At 44.0% G+C, this 20,553-nt stretch overlaps 1 protein-coding gene across 1 annotated transcript in view; it reads left to right on the top strand.

Annotated features, from left to right (window-relative positions):
* CAPN9 (calpain 9) overlaps nucleotides 1-20,553 on the top strand; it is a 215,626-nt gene that overhangs the window by 180,818 nt on the left and 14,255 nt on the right. Inside the window, exon 16 of the mRNA XM_069235035.1 lies at nucleotides 4,981-5,049. Within this exon, the coding sequence (XP_069091136.1) occupies nucleotides 4,981-5,049 (69 nt within the window). The remainder of the gene's footprint in view (nucleotides 1-4,980; nucleotides 5,050-20,553) is intronic.

Raw genomic sequence — 20,553 nt, 5'->3', positions numbered from 1 at the left:
TTACACACTAGGCATCTTATGCACATGTCCCTTCTCCAATCTGAATGTAATGGCCACCTTTACATTGACGATTTCGATAAACAGAAAACCGATAAACGTATCAAAACAAAAAAGTTATTCACATTGACAACAGGTCCTTTCCTCCCATTTATCACTTTCTCAGAACAGGTGTTAGTTGGGAGCGGAGAAGTCCCCGGAATTGTGCATACCAAGCCGAAAAATACCTGGTAATTCTAATTAAAACGTATCATTGTACTGTAAAAGGGAGCAATTATTGGCTTGAACCAATTATTCTTGACCAGCTATTTCGGTAGCCCTGCAGCATGGTAGCTAGTATACGTCTTCATCATCCCCTTGAGTGAAACAAATAATCAAGTATTGTACCTGATAGACGACATAACAGACTGCAAATGTTAACTTGGCTGATGAAGCTTAAGATGCACTTTCAGAAACAACTTAAAGTTCCAAAACATAATGCTTCTTCCATGATTAGGTTCATGCTTTTTACACTGGGATTCAGTTTGACTTGGGTTATAAAAATAAAAAAACAAAGGGAGATGAATGGATAATAAATGATAGGGAGATATCCTTGTTTCATTGAAATTGTCAACGTAAACATACTCTATCGTTATTTTGTACAAACGTACACAGTATGTCACCTGTATTGTAAGTTTAAGGGAAACGCCATTTGTAAAGCCGGGGAAGAATACATACATGAACTCAAAATGTACTAACAATGTGAATATATTAGTCAATTGTACGATCTGACTAGATTTTTATAAAGTACAAACGTTTATTTTAAATAAGGTCTCGTCACAAATAAACATGACCCAGGGATCATACATTTAAAACAATAGTCAAATAGCCAACATTTCTGTTTGTTTTCCCCATAATTAAGGTGACTAGCATCTGTTTTCGTTGGCATGGTGTCCCATATTTCGGTACCTCACAATTTACAGGCTTTATTTCAAGGGCCCTAAAATTGTACATAGTAACTTCCACTATCGCCCCTTGATTTACCGATACCTGGGGCATTGGAAACTCCAGGGAGGAGGATGGAGTTACTGGCTGTTAGGTTTTGGACCCTAAGATCCCCTCAGAATTGAGGAATTCCAAGGGTAATCAGTAGTTTCACTCCCTATAGCCATGGTTATTCCTTAGTTGTTCAAGCTAGAAAGCAACAAAGTCTTTTGCCATTAGTACAGCAATTTAAGCATATTATTCGCCCAGTGCAATCCTTGACGAGCTGTAAAATGACAAAAGCCTTTCACCACTCCAGGCACAGTACTACAGATTTGGACTGGTAAAATGCCATCCAAGCCTACCTGGAATGAGCAAAGGAAACCCCTGACACATGTTTCGATGTCATTACTTCTCTTTAGAGGGTCTTAGCTTTGTGCAGACACAAGGGAGCACCCAGTATAAGTCGAAACAACACCCTCTCAAGGCTGGAGTGATGCGTAAATTATGCAAAACAGAAAAGAGAACTCTGGGCCAATCCTATGCTTGAAGATTTTGCTGTGCTATTGGCAAGAGAGTTTGTCGCTTTCACACACACACACACACACACACGTGCATGTATCTATATACATAGAAACTGAGTTGTTCGTTGACTTGGGTGTAAACCTTATCAAGCAGTAACCACAATCCTAGTCAGGGTTAAGATTCAGGCAAATCCTCATTTAGCCTATGCTCACCCTCCGGTAGCTTAGCACCGAGCAGTTAGGCTTAACTTAGAGGCATTATGTAAAGCATTTGTGCAACATTTATGTGACAGGGCACAGGACTCGCATCAGCTGGAGATGCACGAGGAGTGCCCCAGGGAGACTCGCAGGAGTTCTCTTCCCCGAAGCCGGACGGAGCGTAGTGACGTCAGGGGGAAGGCAGGCGTCCCGGCATTAGAGAAGAGACAGCTGGAGAGAGTGGGAGAGCAAGAAGTCCGAGTAAGAGAGGACCGCGAGGAAACAGACCAGGACAGAGAAGACTGAGAAAAGGATGACCGTGAGGAGGAAGACCAGAATGGAGCCAGCCTGAGGAAATGGCATAACAACTATTTTGGAGGAAGAGGATGACACCCAAGCCCAGACGCAGAGAAGGAGAAGGTGCAGGGCAGGGAAGCCAGCCACGTCCCCAGAGGGACGAGGCTCTCACAAGTACCGAAACGCTTATGCGATTCATTTTTCAGAGCTAATAGGGGAGGCTGGTAGGAAGGGGGTAGCGTAAAGGGGACGGACGGGAGCCACATAATATTCAGCTATCGAGGGCACCAAGTCCTGAGTTTTTACACGTGGTGATTCTAGGATCCGGGCATTTTGTTGTGTTCCTTCCATTGGTATTTTCCTATCAAATCTGTACACTGGAGGAGGAGTCACTATTCTGTATTGTTTATCCTTTGGTAGACGCAGTGATCTTCCTAAAGGGAAGAGAAAGAGTGACTTATTTTATTCACCCCACTAAATACACAGAAGTCCTAGCGAGCACGGGTAACACAGGGGTGAAGTACAAAAAGCATCAGAGAAAAACAAAGAAAAAAAAAGATTAATATAAAAGCAAGAATCACTTACCTGATAGAGGCTTCTTGTCTTTTTTTTCTCCTTCTCTCCCTGGCATCGCGAGGGTATCAACAGTGCAGTTTCAACTCTCCTGTGGAGGAAATGAAAAGAAATATTGCAGGGGACCCAAGAGCAAAACAAGGAAAAGACCTCAAGATCCTGTTAACTTAAGAGACTCAATTAAATCCCATGAAATCTTTTGTATTCAATAAAACAAACAATAGCTGTCCTCAACCATAACCTGTGTAGCATCCTACTTGAAGATGTTTATAGGACTCTAGGCCTCCCCGAGCATTACCTGTCCTGTCACAAGTTAAAACAGGAAAACTGTGAAAACACCACACAAAAATACCACATCTGATTAGAAAAATTAATTTAAGAAATAAAGCTAGACCTAAATAACAAAGATTCAATAAGTAGAACTTGAGTTATTATTTTGTTAAAGATTGAACAGTAAAATAGCGATTGGAAGCAATAAGCACCAATCAGTGATATCTGGTCGCCCCGAACCGAGACAAAGTCAAAGGTTCAGGCCACCCGCAGTGGAGCACGGCCAGCTACAGGGACACAGTTAGGCCTGTTGAACAAAAGTACCTCAATCTTTGCTAGGCTCATTGAACAAAAGTTTCTTAATCCTGGCGCGAAGAGCTGCGTTGGTCCTGAACCACGCAGTAGAAGTGATGCGTCAAAATTCTCCATGCTGTAGGGGTGATGTGTTGACTTTCTCCATACATTAGCGGCAATGCATCGGTTCCGAGATGCGGTAGATTTTTGGTACGAGTTCCTGTTGCCTCAACACCATGGTTCCAGGCACTGGGCTTGCGATTTGAAGACCAGGGTCGAGGATGCGTTGTGCAGTCGAGGCAATGCATTAGTTCAGATGAGCACAGAGGCTGCAATGTAGAACTTCAGCATGGGTGTGGAGGCTGCTGTTGACAGGGATGGGAGGACTTTGCGCCAGGAAAAGTATCACAGTGGCGGTTCCTAAGGCGATGCGTAGATTCTACTCCTACAGCAGAGGATGCATCAGTTCCACTGGAGCAAAGACCTTAGGCTCACTTCCAAGAGTCTAGGACTGGGGTGGCACCACTCAGCAGAGCAGACTTGATTTCAGCAGAGTCCAGGTGCAGGAGCAAAGTGGTTGGAAGTCTTTTACGTCCCTGAGACTTGAGATTAGGAGGCCAGTCAACTAGCCCTCGGAGTCACTCTGGGTTCAAGCGATGCAGGTCCAGTCCTTTTCACCCAGGTAGGGGAACAGCAGGAAGCAGGGCAGCACAGCAAGGCAGGAGTCCAGTATAGTGGTAGTCCTTCTCCAGCACAGTAGATCTGCATCTTGGTAAAGTATTCATAGGCCCAGAAGTGTCCTAAATTGGCGGTATCAGAAGTCCAGTACTTATACCCAGTTAAGCCTTTGAAGTGAGGGAAACTTCAAAGAGAGGTTTTTGGAGTGCAAAAGGTCCTGGCCCTTCCTACCCTGGTTCCAGACACTCTAAAGGGGCTTGTGTGTGGGGACAGACACAGCTCTATTCAGGTCAGTCAGTTCCTCCCTCCCATCTAGCTCAAGAAGGACCATCAGTCTGGTAATGGGTCATCAGGATGTGAGTGTCACACCCCAGCTCCCTTTGTGTGTGACTGTCTAGAAAGAATGCACAAAGCCCTAGCTGTCAACCACCCCAGACATGTATTCAGAGACAGGCAGAGGCCCAGAATAGTTAAAGTAAAAAAATGCCAACTTTTTTAAATAGGCATTTTGAAGCTTACAATTTAAAATCTGACATCACCATAAATTGTGATTTTAAATTGCGAGTCCAGTCCTAAATCCAACAAACACGAATTCAGCAAAAATGGAAGGAGGAAGGCAAAATGTTTGAGGATGACCCTGCAGAAAGTGCCAGGTTATATATATATATATATATATATATATATATATATATATATTGCAATACATATTTTAAATGTAAAAATTAAAAAACAAAATAGCAACATAGATGTATTATTAGTGATTTTCTTAAACAAGAAGGCTTTCAGATACACCATTGCTTTTATTATAATTCTTTATAAAGGAGATAAAAATAAATACTACCTAACGAAGCACTCAAATTGCATGCAGCTACAATTTCACGTAAACAATTTATCACATAAACTTGATAAAGTAATATAGGTAAAATAGATAGCCAGTTTTTAAAAACTGAATGAATTTTAAAAAAGCACACTTGAAACAGCTTTACTACTGGAGGTAAAGGAACTATTTTAGGGGAATGTGAACAATGTGCACAGGCTTTGTGCAATCGCTTAAAGTAAAGAGAGCCAATGGATAAAATGTACTAACTCATTGCCTCATTCCATTTAAAACACTAATAATAGTACATGCTAAAAGGCATTGAATGCTTTACCTCAGAATTATTTTCCTGAAAATGTGCTGCCACAGGACACCGGAAATGGAAAACTGGGATTCAATGAATTTAAAATATTCTGGGACAAGCTGAAGAAGTGGATTGTAAGTCACAACAGTTCTTTAATTGTGTTCTAAATGAATGACTGAATCGTTCAAATAAGATTCAAATTCTGTGCTCATACTCGCAATGGTTTTCTGCTATTTATATTACTGAGCTATTGTATATACCAATATAAAAGTCTATATGGTAAGTGCCTTTATGTGCCATTGTAATGCATCTCACACCTTTCCACAACACCCATACGTGTGCCCTCTTAGTCTTTTGAACCCTCATGCATGCCAACCAGTTTTCTCCTCCAGAGGATATATACTACTGTAGAAAGCTGGCCCGATGTGTGGTGGGTACCTCAGGTACTTACATCGTATACCAGGTCCAGGTATCCCCTATTAGTGTAGTGTAGGCAGACCCCCTAGAGGTAGATGAGCAGCCAAGGCTTATATAGGGGACATGCAAAGCTAATGCAATACCACTGTAGTCACACAGCACTTACACGCATTAAAGAATACCCTCAGGCCCATATTTATACTTTTTTAGCGCTGCATTTGCGTCATTTTTTAATGCAAAAGCGGTGCAAACTTACCAAATACGATTGTATTTGGAAAGTTTGCGCCGCTTTTGCGTTAAAATGCCGCGCAAATGCGGCTCTAAAAAAGTATAAATATGGGCCTCAGTGTTATAAAACTAAAGGTACTTTATTATGGTAACACAACACCAAAATACTATAGAGGCAATACACCCTTAGGAGGTAAGTAATGCACAAGATAAATACACTAGTTGTCAGAAATAGGCATAAGAATAGTTAGAAAACAGTGCAAATAGTGTAAGTGGAGCGTGTAGAGGGTCGTTGGTGGTACCTGGAAAGCACAAAGGTAAGTACTACAACACCCCCCAGCAATCAGGAAAGCAGGAGTAAATTACTAGGATTTCCTCAGAACACCCACTTAGAAGAAAAGAAGAGAACGGCAAAACCCAGAGATGACTGCAAGTAACCAACGGTGGATTTCTGAAGAGGAAGACCTGTGGAAAGAGGGGACCAAGTCCAGAAGACATAGCAGAGTCTAGTGGGGCAGGGGCCCCTACCCACCAAGCTGAGGATAGTAGAGGTTGGTCGACGATGAGGAAGGAGAGTTAGCACTGCAGCCCTGGAGTCGGATTGGGTTCCTGGATGATGCAAGTGATGTCTCACGCCGGAAGGAAGATTGCAGTCAGGTTTACGTGTTCGGCTTCCACCAACAACCCTTGGTACAGGCAAAACTTGTGGTTTGGGGAATGTGGCACTGCCGGGTACCAGCAAGGCCCTGGAGGATTGAACCCAGGAGGGGGAGTCAGAGGGGGCCCTCAGCATCGCAGAGAGCCCACAGAAGCACAGGCAGCACTCACAGGAGTCCCACAGGATGCGGACACAGAGGTTGCAAAAAGAGCCCATGCAGCACTATTAAAAGGAGTCCCATGCTGCAGGAGAGCCACTCAGGGAGCTGTGCATCACAGGAAGGAGTGCTGGGGGCTGGACCTACATGAAGCCTGAAGACCCCTTAGAGAAAGTGCCAACAAGCTGTGGCAGCTGCAAAAAATGTGGTGCACGGGGTACTGTCTCGTGTGGGGAGGCAAGAGCTTACCTCCACCAAAGTTAGACAGCTGGTAGAGAGGACCATCTGGACCACTTCTGACCACCACCCCTGATGCAGGATCCATGCAGCTCAGCAGGAGAGGGGATCCACACAGCCGGTCGTCGTTGCTGTTGGTGTCTGCAGATGCAGGGGAGTGACTCCTTCACTCCAAGGGAGATTCCTTCTTCTTTCCTGTGCAGACTAAAGATGGGCTGTCCTCAGAGGATGCATGACCAGGGAAATGTTGCAGAAGCTGGAAGGAGCCGTGGAAACAATGTTGCAGGCAAAGTCTTCGTCTTTGTTGCAGATTGTAGGGTCCTGGAGAGTCCAGATGCAGTTTCTTCGGTCAGAAGTCGAAGTGGAGGTTGCAGAGGAATCATGCTGGAATCTTGCAAGCCGAATCTGAGGAACCACCTGAAAGTGAGACCCTAAATAGCCCTGAAAGAGGGATTGGTCGCCAAGCTGGGTGACTTTCTATCAGGAGCGGGCTCTGATGTCACCTGCCTGACCTGACAACTCAGATGCTCCCAGAGTTCCCTGCCAACCTTGGATTCATGATGGCAGAACCCAGAGACCCTCTGGAGGAGCTCTGGGCACCTTCCCTGGGGTGGTGATGGACAGGGGAGTGGTCACTCCTCTTTCCATTGTTCAGTTTCACGCCAGAGCAAGGACTGGAGGTCCCTTAACTGGTGTAGACTGGTTTATGCACCAAATGTGCCCTTCAAAGCTTACCAGTGGCTTGGGAAGCTTACCCCTCCCAAGCCATGTAACAATGTTTCCAAAGGGAAAGGGTGTAACACCGCTCTCCCAAAGGAAATCCTTTGTTCTGCCTTCCTGGGCGTAAGCTGCTCAAGCAACAGGAGGGCAGACACCTGTCCGTGAGGTGGCAGCAGCTTGGGCTGCCTGGCTGGACATAGGTAGAGACTTATGTTCAGTACACGTGTAAAATAGCATCCCTGCACTCAGAAAGTCCAGAAAAGTGGGTCTGGAGTTTGTGGGGACACCTCTGCTAGTGCAGGGGTGCCCTCACACACAGGTACATGCACCCTTCCCTGAGAGGGCCTACCATAGGAGTCACTTGTAGTGACCTGGTGCAGTAACCTATAGTGAAAACGGGTGCATGCACCCGGTTGACGCAGTCTGCAAAGGCAGTCCTGTAGAACCCTTTGCATGGGATCCCTATGGGTGGCAGAATAACTGCTGCAGCCCATAGGGATCCCCTGGATCACAATGCCCTGGGTACCTTGGTACCATATACTAGGGGCTTACATGGGGGCACCAGTATGCCAATTGTAGGATGAAATACAGATTTTTCAGAGAGAGCATAATCACTGGGGTCATGAATAGCAGAATCCCAGTGAAGACAGTCAAACATACTGACGTCAGGCAGAAAAGGGGGTAACCATGCCAAGAAAGAGGGTACTTTCCTACAAATACAAACACACAGTCGACCATGCACCCAGAGGAACTCGGGAACCTAAAGGGTGCTTAGATTACCTGAGAGAGCTAAATATCACTATATATATATGTATATATATATATATATATAAAGTAGCCAGTACCTCAGCTCTTTAACAATCACTTCATGCCTTACATAGTGTTTCAAATGGAAAATACTATATACATACTGATACAATACAATACTTTCTTTTCACATAAGGAGTTTTGTTCAGCACTGATATAGTTTCTTTACATAAATGCAGAATGCTCAGTTGCAGGTTACTAATGGAAGAATTTAGAAACACAATAGTGTTTTTTCAATTTCACACTGATGAAGTAATTTACAGTTATACGTTCACAATCTCCTGTTAGTGTATTGTGGCAGGGCAAGGATGCTATGTAAAAGCTCACTTATGCCAGCCGTGTACGTAAAACAAAACAAAGCAAGCCATATCTTTCCTCCTTCCCAATTTATTCAACACTTTTCAAATTAGTGTTTAACAACTCTTAATTTGTGAAAGTAGTGAACAGCTATTTGCACTACACAATCATAGAAATTAAATGCTTCATATTCACCCCTCACCAGCCTTTGCCAAATCTATAAAGAATTACTTTTGAAAATTCTGTGTAGCTGAGGTTCCTCTATTAAGATCAAGAGGCAGCAATGCTAGTGCATATGTACCTTGTCTACCAGACCAATATTTTGCGGCCCTGATTTTTATGAGCTTTTTTTCCTTGTGGGTGCACTGTGCAGTTAGAACCAAATGCAAGGTCCACAACCAATGAAAGGAGGCAGTCCATGGAATAGCCAATCCACATTCAGCAGTACACAATATAGTGACCTATCTGTGTCCACTAATCCTCTTTCGCCGCACGAGGCATGCCGTTGGTTTGTTCTCATGCGTCCTGTTTATCCGTCTCTTTTCCTAAGAAGAGAAGATAATTTAGTGGGGAAATATGAAGGATGTCAGGAAAAATCCATGCAGAAGAAGACAGCTGTTAGGTACACTTAACATCAGATAAACAAAGTTTTCTCATAAGATGTAACAAGTAAGTCAATAAAAGCAATACTTACTAATAACGGGGAGGGTTATTCATATCTTGTTGATAAGGTGGGATAGTCCTCGCCTCCGAGTCTTTAATAGAATTGAAACTTTCCGTTATGATAGCTAGGAAAGTTTTCATTCTATGTCAGGACCGGAGGTGAAGATTATGCTAGTTGAAAGCTCACGTATCACTAAATGAGCAATATCTAAAACTGGTTTGAAGTAAAACCTTTTAAACGCAGAGTCCGAAAACTAGTCAGCTGCATTCATGATGTCCTCCAAATGGGCACCTAAAGTGAACGTCTTGGACGCCATGGCTCCTCGCGGGGAATGTGCACCAAAAAGTGCATGTCTATTCCAGCTTCTTGAATTACCCAGTGAGCAATAGAGGGATAAGATACTGCTTTATGTGGTTTGCGCAGAGCAATGTGAAGATGACGCTCCCCTGGAGGGCGGAATTCTGAAGACAACTCCTCATATGTTTTGAGGCATTGTACCACACATAACTTCCGAAAGTCTGAGAAGGCTAGATAAGAGATAACTCTAGTGTTACACTTTGTTCTTCTACTTATCGTGAAAGATACTCCAGAGGGGGAAAACATTCTGCTAGAGATATCTAAGGCTTGGACATCTGATACTCTTTGACATGAAATCAGGCAGAGAAAAATAGCTAGTTTAGCTGAAATCTCTTTTCTGGATAAAAATTGTTTGGTTTGTCAGGACAAAAATAAGTTAAGAACTTGGTTGACATCCCAAAAAGCTGTATAGTGAGGATCAGGTGGAAGGGAAAGTCTGATTCCCCGAAGGAGGCTGCAGACAAATGGATATTCCTCTAAAGGAGAGCCATCCACTATAGCGTGTCCTGAAGCCTTAAAGTATTGGATGAGCAATATGCAAGGCCATCGGTCGTCAGCCTGCCAGGAAGTTAAGGACATGCACTACATCAGTGTCCACGGGATTGACACCCCGTTGCAAACACCAACTGGCCCATCTATTCCATGACTATCTATAACGTTAAGTTGTGCTTGTTGCCAGGCTCTGGATAAGATGTCCTGAGCTTGGTGCACAAGGCCTGGGACTGACCATCATCTCTTTAATCCACCATGCAATCAGTGAGAGAGATCCTTTTAGAATCATCTGATGAGGAAACTGATCCAGATTGAGGAGAAGCATGGGAAACAGGGGGAGTCAGATTAGAGAATCAGAAGAAAGTTCCAGAAGAACTGGCAACCAAACTTGAGGCTTCCAAATTGGGGTGATCAACACCAGGGTGGCCTTGGATCTGAGCGGATACTCGAGTAATCATTGCAAAAGGGGGAAAGGCTTAGGAGATCTTTTGACTCCAATCTTGGATAAATGCGTCCATGGCCCCTGCCAGGGGATCCGGTCTCCAACTGAAAAATATGGGCAGTTGTGTAGTTTCCACAAACTGGAATCTCAGAAAGTTTCTGGATTGGAATCTGCGGCGTGGCTCTCCTGAGCAGGGAGGTATTCTGTTGTGATCAAGATTTGATGGTCCAGGCAATACTGCCAGAAGCTGGTTGCAAGATCGGAAAGAGTCTTGGAGCTGGTGTCCCTCAGATGAATTATATAGCCCACCTCTGATATGCTGTCCATTTTCAGGAGGGCACACAAATCTTTGTTCCAGCACCGGACATCAAAAGAGCAAGCTAAAAGCTCCAGAACGTTTATATGTAACTTCTGAATGTCCAGGGACCATGAGCCGCCTGTGGTAAAATCTCCACATCTCGCGCCACAACCTAACCTGCTAGCTTTGGATTCTATGACCAGGTCTAGGGCCGAGCCGAAAATTGCTCTCCCATTCCATGCATCCATGTGGGCGAGCCATCAACAGATTTCTTCCCTTGCATATTCAGAAAGGGAGACCATTTGTGAGTTAGTTAGACCCTTTCGAAGATGGGCAGCTTTTAGGCACTGTAATGCTCGATAATGAAGAGGGCCTGAATAAATTGCCTAAATAGAAAAAAGAAGCCCTACTAAGCGAGCTATCTGAAGAAGTGAGACTCGCAGTCTGGCCAGGGTTTGTCTGAAATCATGACGTATCTTTGTCATTTTCTGAGATGGAAGACTTAGGCCCTCATTACAACTTTGGCGGGCGGCAACCGCCGCCCCCCAAGTTGTATCCACCATGCGGCCGCACTCCCGCGGTGGCCATTATGACATCCCCGCTGGGCCGGAGGGCGGAAACTGAGTTTCTGCCCGCCGGCCCAGCGGGGATGTCAGCCGCAACATGGGAGCCGGCTCCAAATGGAGCCGGCGGTGTTCCGGCCGTACGACGGGTGCAGTTGCACTTGTCACGCTTTTCACTGTCTACTGTGCAGACAGTGAAAAGCTTTATGGGGCTGTGCCAGTAGGCCCCTGCACTGCCCATGCCAAAGGCTGCGCCAGGGGCCCCGCGACTCCCCTTTCCGCCAGCCTTTCCATGGCGGTTCCTACCGCCATGAAAAGGCTGGCGGAAAGGGGACTTGTAATCCCCTGGGCAGTGCTGCAAGCAGCGCTGCCCTGGAGGATTAAATCCGCTGAGACCAACGTGGCGGAAAACCGCCGGTCCCGGCGGTGTGACTGTGGCGCTTCCGCCGCGGTCGTAATATGCGAGTTTGCACCGCCAGCCTGTTGGCGGTGCAACCTCCAAAACAGCCCTGGTGGTCTTTGACCGCAAGGGTTGTAATGAGGTCCTTAGTGTTGCTGTACTAGAATCTATGATAAAACTGAGAAAAAATCATTTTTGAGAATGAACCAACAAAGATTTGCTTTCATTTGTTACAAAACCAAGTTGGTGTAGAAGGTTGTCAGCTAACTGTAATTGGAGAGACAACTTTCGGGGACACTGGGCCAGAAGGAGGTCATTGAGATATACAATGAGACGTATCCCTCCCACCCTGAGGTGTTCCGCAACTGGTTTGAGAACCTTTACAAAGCACCTTGATGCGGGGGATAGGCCGAAAGGTAGAGTGGCAAATCTGAAAGTCTGTTGACACCAGATGAATTGAAGAAATCTCCTGTGTGGGGGAAAAATAGGAATGGTCTAATATGCATCTTTGAGGTCAAGACGTACTAACCAATCGAGAGGACGCAGGACATCCCGTTGGAGGTGATTCCCCTCCATTTTGAAATGCCTGTATACCAGCCATTCGTTCAATTTGCACAAGGTGATGACCGGTCATTGGCCCCCATCGGTCTTGTCTATTAGGAAAAGATTTCTGATGAAACTGCAAGGATGTGGTACCGTAGGATATATAGCACCCTCGGACAGGAGTGCTGTGACCTCCGTGTCCACAAGGTCAGCCTCGTTAGATGAAAACTGAATGGGACAGGAACAGGAGTCCTGTCTGGGAGTGCCGTAAAACTCTTTTTGGAAACCTCCTATTGTCTGAAGAACCCAAGCATACCTTGTGATCGAGTCCCAGGCCTGGGTAAAATTTGCCAGCTGGCCCCCTACTTTTAGAAGGGAAGAAGGGAGAACACTTACCGGAATGGAAAGTAGAGCTTGGTCCTCTAACACCTCAACCTTGAAATTGCCGGCCTCTTGTTTGGTAGAAGCTGGCAAATCGGTTTAGATCGGATTGGAAATGGCCAGTCAAGTGGTCCCTGCCTCGACTAGCCCCATGAAAAATTAGAGAAGGGAACATTTTCTTAATTGATGATTGGGCCTTATCCAAGGAAGTGAAAGTATTAACAAACTTTCCTCACTCTTTAATAAAAGGTTCTCCAAAAAGACCACCTTGAGCAACTGCTCCTGCTTGAGAGTCTGCTAAGTCCCACCATTTCAGGTCAACTTTTATTAGCAAAGACCGACGATGCCCGGTCGACAACGCACAATTGGCATTGCCCAGAAAATGATGGCACGTTGTGCTCAACCTGAAAGAATGTCTGGGGAAATTAAAGAACATGAAGTCTTGGCATCCTCAGCCATATCTAGGATCTTGGTTAACGGACCATGGACATCCAAAAGTTTGTCCTGGCATGCCCACCAAGACCTATCAATACCTTTTTTAGGGTCCTCAATGAATTTTTGGAGGAAGGTGGTCATTCCAGGGTGCATCTCAGGGGTGAGAGCAACGTTATCAGGAAGGGAATTGACAAGGGTATTCTGCTCTTTAACAGTTACGAGATTCCTTCCCCATTGGATTACGAAAGTGACCCACTACATTGTTTGTCACCTTGTCAGATGGGGCCCATTTGGGAGATCTAGGATGAACTATATCATCTGGGTCAAGCATGTTGGACTCATCAGCGACAGCACCAGAAGGAGGAGGATGAGAAAAAGGGAGCCAAGGCCTCAATGACCAGCATCATCATAAGTATCATTGTGAAAGTCAGAACCATGATGGTCAGGGGAAGCTGGAAGAGGATTTTCTGATAGTAAACCAGAGGGATCCCAAGTACTGGAAAGATTGTTTAATGCGGGCAAAGTCTTCATGATCAACTCCCGCGTCGCAATGGCATTTTGCAGGGGTTGCGTCATCTGAGGGAAGCTAGGAATTATCTGGAGATAAGGGATTTGACATAGGAACCGGGGTAGAAGTCACATATTTCGCACACTCACACGTAATTTTTTGTGAGTGTCGCTTTTCAAGAGGGCTCATGGCTTCAGATACTGCTCGACATACTGATGCATCCACAGCATCAAAAAACTCATCATCCTTGTTTATTTCCATTACTAATAGATTCAAGAGGAATACAACAGGAGCAGAAAAGATAGGTAAACCCCTGTATTATAAATGGACCAGGGGCCAGATGTATCTTTTTATTAAATTGTACTTACCTAATTGCGAATCCCTGCAAATCACGATGACGTAATCGCTATTCTAATGTATGAAACTCATGAAGTTTCATTTTGTGTTTCCTAATGGGTCACAAAGCAGCCTACCTCATTAATATTCATGAGGGTGGTCACAATTTGTGACCCATTAGGAAACAATAAAATCACAGGGATGGTGACCTGCTGGGCTCTGCTGACCACCATGTCTGTGATCGCTTTTAAGTAAACCAATTTAAAAAAAAAAATGCAGCCCGTTTTCCAAATTGGGATGTGTTTAAAAAAGAAAAATTAAAAGTTTTCTTTTCATTTTTTTGAGAGCAGGCAGTGGTACGTGGTCCATGGGACCACTGCTTGCTCTTAAAAAATGTTTTTGCATGCATTCACAAAGGGAAAGGGATCACTTGGCGACCCCTTCCCGTTTGCTAATGGGTTATCACCTATTTGAAGCAGGTTTTAAAATGCAAATGTTTTGCGACCACATTTCGGTCACAAAACATTCCTGCATACTTCTGCGGTTTAGTATTAGGAAGGGACGCCCTTGACACGCCCCTTCCTAATACCGAATCTGTATGTAGTCGCAATTCCAATTTGCGATTCTGTAACATGTTACCGAAACGCAAATTGGAATTCATACATACCAAAATGCATTTTTGTGGTCGCAAACCGCCTGATCAGGCCGTTTGCAAACACAAAAATGCATGATATATCTGGCACAAAGCCTTTAAAATGGAGAGCCAGTTGTCAGCTTGAATATGTAGTAGGCAAGCCTCAGTAGTATAGGGTCTTAACCTGGGACACTTTACCCCTGGTGCATAAAAGTCTGTAATCTAAGGGGTTTCTGCCTGAGAGTGTTTCCCAGTGAGCCAGGACGGCTTATGTAAAATAATGATTCAGACCCACGTTAATAACAGGGCATCAGGAATGCCACTAGGAGTCGGGCAGGAATATGCACCTCGGAGGCCTGAAGCATCATTCTCCAGGCAGACAAGCTCTGAAGCTGGTGACGCGCAGCTTCGCTCTGAACTGAAGAGATTCAAAGCTGCGCGTCTCAGCATTATAAGCGCGTCTTATGCACCACCTAGTGGTGGGACGGCCACGATGTGGCAGGAGCCGCACCAACAAACAACTGCAGCGAAGGAGTGAAAATAGTTCTTGCGGCAAGTATTGAAACACAGTGCAAAGGACAGAAATAAATTCAAATAGCAAGAGCACAGAAGAAAACACAAGGAAATATCAATAAAAAAGACAGTAATTATAAAAGTAAAGAAGTATGACTTATCCTCCGCTGTGAGCAGTGAAGAAAGAGGATTAGGGGACACAGACAATGCACCATATTGTGGACTGCTGAATGTGGATTGGCTATTCCACGGACTGCCTCCTTTCATTGGTTATGACAATTTTTTTTCTCAATGTTTCATGGGAATTGTAGTCTTTTGTTATTGAAGTTGTGAGTGGCTGCGGTTCAATAAAGCAGAGAAAAGAATAAGCATAATCCTCGCCTCCGGTCCTGACACAGTATCCACTTTCACTGGGGAAGTAACCCAGGGGATCCACCCATATTTAGCTTATACCATGTGTTCAGCTGTTTAAAAGAAAGCTGTCTTTGCATGAATCGAACCATAACTAAGATTAAATTAGTGGGAAATTCTGAGGCCGAGTCATTACCCATCACCAGGCACCCAGACCTAGGAACCTACAAAGTTAATTAAAGTAACAAAGTTGGAGAGACACACTTGAATCTAAAATCACATTTGCTCCATAGGTGATAAACAGGTGTAACACTAAGTATCTTGAAAAATCACCCCTTTCTTCTCCAGTTCAAGGACCAAGGGAAGCTGACAAGCGCCCTGTACTTGGCATACCTCAACTACTGCATATCCGTGGAACCGCATTACCAGATTACAGAGATTAGAGAACCTCTGTAATTAGGACCAAAGCAGTTGTACCCTTAAAGCAATTGGCTTCCAGTAGACGCCAGAATCAAACTTAAGGTTCACAGAGTCTAGTGGGAGAATGGTCGAACATACCTGCATAAACTAACACCTCATTAGACCCCACCCACAATTTGTCCTTGAATGTCTGGCCTTCTCATTGACTGATTACCTTTCTAAAGCATGAAACTCAGATGCATATCCCCATGACTGCAAACACCAAGGCTGTCGAACTCCTTGACTATAACAGCATCTGAACCCAGTTCAAAATGCTTAATAAATCATGTAAAAAGCCACCTAGTTACACTTTCTTTTAATTGAACTACCTAGAGAACAGGGATTGTGACTGATGAATATCGGGCACAATTACTCACCCCACTCCACTTGGTATGTAGCCTACCCCTTTGTCCTTATTTAACAATAAAACCTACTTCTGTGTTCAAAGCTAAAAAGTGCAGTGGTGGCTCCTCCGCTATGGCAGAGGAGCGTCACCCCCAGCCAGCAGCAGCAGCTGCAAACCTTTTACTACAAAACGATAATAAACTGTGGTTATTATTGTTTTGTAGTAAAAGGGCGGGGCATTGGGGATGACAGCCATGGAGGGGAGTGTATAGAGCACTCCTCTTAGTGCGCATGTATGTTTGGCCAGCCATCTCGAGCCAGCCAAACACACTTGCGCACTGTGCTCTCTGCTATGAACAGCTGCTCTGAGCAGCATCAGGATTGGCCACAGGGCAAGCTGGGAGCCTGTGCCTGCCTGCTGAGGAGATTGAGGAGCGGTGGCACAGCGCGGAACTGGGCTGAGGTAATTTGTTTTTTAGGTTTATTAATATCCCCCCCACCCCCAACCACCCCTTGTGCGCCACCCTATCCCCTGTAACTCTTGTGAGCCGCGACCGAAAAAGCAACTGCCGCAATACAGGCTTTACAAATGCTCCTAATATATATGAGCCACAGAGTCTTTCTTTATATCTTGTGGAAATGCATTTCAGAGGATGGTCTCTCTAAAACTGATGCTCTGAGGTGCTCTGGTACAGCTCCATTCTGGTATCTGCAGTTCTCAATAGTTCACTGGAAGAACTGGTGCAAGCAGGCAGTATGCTCTCTTCCCCTGTTGTTTATATTTCATAAATAATGTTAAAATGTGCTTGTATCAAATACTATACTGTTTACCACCAAAAATGCTGAATGAAAATGTTTTGTGATATGGCCCATAGTTATGTAACAAAACTGCTGTTCTGGCTTACTTTATTAGTCACAGACTGACATCATTTAAACGTAGCGTAAAGTGTTGATGCACATATTGCAGAGATCCATGTGCATCCAGTAAGTCTCAGGGTATAATACTAGTAAGAGAACTCAGGCAGGTAATGCCCTTACTGCTGAGATTTGTAAGCAAGTTTGTCTTAATGTAACGTAAACAGAGGTCCTTCTTTATTCACATATTGATCCCAACCACCAAGTGTTTATTAAGGTCCAGGCCTCTTACAATAATGTGTCTTAAATCTGATTCCTAATAAATCAACGTAAGGGTTTAATGTCCTTGTAGAACAGTGCTGCATTTAACCTGAATTCAGGTAGTCTTATCTTTCTAACAGTGTTGCAACTGCAGTGACATACTAAATCAATGTAGGGTGTATTTCGTCTTTTCGCTCTTGATACTTAATAATACCAATTATCAAGTGCCGAAAACGATTCCTTTTGTATTATGTAATGGCTAGTTAAAGTGTGATTACACACATTATTCTGCATAAAACTACTTCATACATGCCGAACTTTGAATCAACATTTTGCTCGGCTATCTTAAACACAAGGCTCAATATATCTTTCCATGAGTAGAATTAGATTCATTCACTTCTGTGTTAATTTACTGAAATACATAAGACTCACTTATTTCTAGGTGCATCTCTTGGCTAAAGTGTGAGGTCACCGAGCAGAGAGCAGAGTACATAGACAGCCTGCTGTCAAAGGTGTGGCTGTCTCCAGCTGGGTTCCCTTTGAATTTGACACCTGTAAGTCTTCTATCCCCGTATCTCCCTGCAGACGGCCACTCGGCACAAAAATGTGTAGTGCTTGCATGTGCATCGTGTCCTTTGGAGCTTGAAGGCTTTCTTTTCAACATGACCATCAAGGTGCTTTCCTTTGTGCTGACATACGAGATCCACCAATGAAGAGACCCTCAAAATACTAAACTAGTTGTATTATAGGTAACATATATATAGCACTTTACCTGTATGTGGAGAGTGAAGAACTTACCTACATGGCAAGCACGCTAAACTGTGTAAGGTCTATACTGGGAAGGGTGTTGTCATCGTTTTGATCCTCTATGGGAAGTGTTTCCATTTTATATGTGATGACCACTGAGGTTTGATTATCATGTTATGGGATGCATTTTTAAGCAGTCTGATGGATGAAGAAGTATGAGAGACAGATGTGCAGTTTATAGTTTTGAGTAAGCTGGCCGATTTGATTAACTCTGCAAGTTATTTTATGGTATTTCATATGATCACAGTTATCAAACAGGTTTGTCCATTCTTATATTTTTGTCATTACGTTTATGGCCCTGAATAGGCGCAGGCTGGAGGGAGAGATAGGCAGGAGTTCTAGCAGCATCACAGTTTTCTCTTATATCAATGTCATTGTGAGATGTCAAGAAGTGGTCATAGAATGTAGTTAGTTGGAAACTGCAGTGATGGACTAAATAACAGTCATCTGGTAGTCAGTGATATGTGATAGCTCTCTTCAGTTATTCCATTCCTGGTCAGATTGTTACTTTGGACTGGTACGGTTCTAGCCAAGAAACATGACCTGTTTTGGTTTTGTTATACAAGTGTGTACCGCCAAGCAGTATTAGGGAATTATTATGCAGATTTTTGGTCAACAATTGGCGGCATGACCACTGTAATGGTACTCGTACTGGTATTACTATTATTAGTGAGGGACAGGGGTGAATGTCTGAACTTACATTTCTATATATTACCAAGGCTACACACAGGTCAACCCTTCATAACTTAATATGACATAGAAAGCTATTAGAGTGTTTGCCAGTATAAGAATGTGTTGGTAAGGCAGTTGCATATGTGTGGACTGTAAAATGTACATGAAGGAGAGTTTATGGTTCCACGTAGTGTCTCAAAATCATGGAGTGGTGTAATGATCTCTGACATGGACGTCTATACCTCTCTTGTGAACTGTGAGTGCTCTGGGAGCTTTGAATCTTGGCTGGCAGTCAGCTTAGTTTGTAGGTATCGTTTTTTTTTTTATTTGACAAATTCTGTGCACGACACATACTGCCTTCAATTTTGCTCATGTAGCTACAGGCTGCCAGTGGAGAGCTTGCACGACTAGTATTCCTCATTCTTGGGGGATGAGAAGGAGTCTTGCGGCAGCATTTTGGATCAATTGTATTTTGTGAATGATTAAATTGGGGGTGCTGAGTTATAGGCTGTTGGCATAATCAAGCTTGGTGACTATGAGTGTGATTATAGATTGTAGTTTATTAGTATCGAAGGTATGGATGTAGTGTTCTAATTGAGTATAAGGCACTCTATGTCACTTTGCTGATGCCATATTAAGGATAGGACTGAATCCATGGCTATCTGTGTTTTCCTTCCTGTCTTAATGTAGCTGGCGGGATGCTGAGCTCCTTGGGCCACATGGCGTTAGGATGGTGTGTGTGTGAATACCATGGGTCAGGAACTCTGTCTTTGCATTGCTGAGCTTTAGGTGGTTATTGTAATTGTAATTGTATTTATATAGCGCTTACTAGCCCTGTTGAGGCGTCAAAGCTCTTTTCGGCGAGTCGCATGCTACTCCGGAACCCAAGAGGAATTAGTGGTGGATTAGTATAGGGAAATATGAGTACAGTATTAGTATTAGTATGAGTTAATTTGAGCAAAAGATATGTGAGTTTGTTAGTTGGATTGGCTGGAGTAATGGAGGGATAGAGGAGGGGAGAATACAGAAGTGTTAATTGGGAGTTTATAGTAATAGGATGAGGCTTGGGATGAGTAAAGGAGAGATGGAGGAGGGAAGAGTCTGTGGAAAAGGGTTAGGGAGATCAGGGTAGCAGAAGGGGGTTTGGATGAGTCAAATGTGAGATAAGTGAGGGAGTATTTAGTAGGGTTGTTTGGGAGATCATAGTAGTAAACTGAAGTTTGGGGTGAGCTAGATGCGGTACAGAAGGGAAGAGCTTAGGCAGGGTTATTTTGGAGATCAAAGTAGTAGAATAGGTTTGGGATGAGTCAGAGTGGGGATCGAGGATATATTGATAGAGACATGGGGTGAGGGGGAGACAGTAAAGCTTACGAGAGAGTACATTTTATTGTATTATTTATTTATTTAGGATTTAATTATTCATTTAATTTATTTTTTTTATTTTTTTTCTGTAGTACAGTAGGACCAGAGTAATAAATAAGTAGATATGTAAATACATAGTAAGGGAATGTATGTGTAAGGAATATAATCAGTGCTTAGTTTGTAAATAAAAAGGTGCTGGTGCCCAAAGCCCTCCTCTGAAACTCGCGGCTGGTGCAATTAAATGTGTGAGCACGGAATACTGAGGCGGCGTAATCCTGAAGCCATCTCAGGCCTCTTTAATCCATATAAAGCCACTCCCTGCCCCTTCAGCTCACTCTAGCAGCTTTCTACTTTCTCCCTTTGTGACGCTTTTTTGTTTTTCCCCTTCCTCCGTCTTTCTTTTGCTCGCAGCAAATGGCTTGTGAGAGAAGAATAAGCC

The sequence above is a fragment of the Pleurodeles waltl genome, chromosome 5, assembly GCF_031143425.1.
Source record: "Pleurodeles waltl isolate 20211129_DDA chromosome 5, aPleWal1.hap1.20221129, whole genome shotgun sequence".
NCBI lineage: Eukaryota > Metazoa > Chordata > Amphibia > Caudata > Salamandridae > Pleurodeles > Pleurodeles waltl.
The sequence above is the reverse complement of the archived record's forward strand: the minus strand, read 5'-3'. Positions and strand labels throughout refer to the sequence as shown.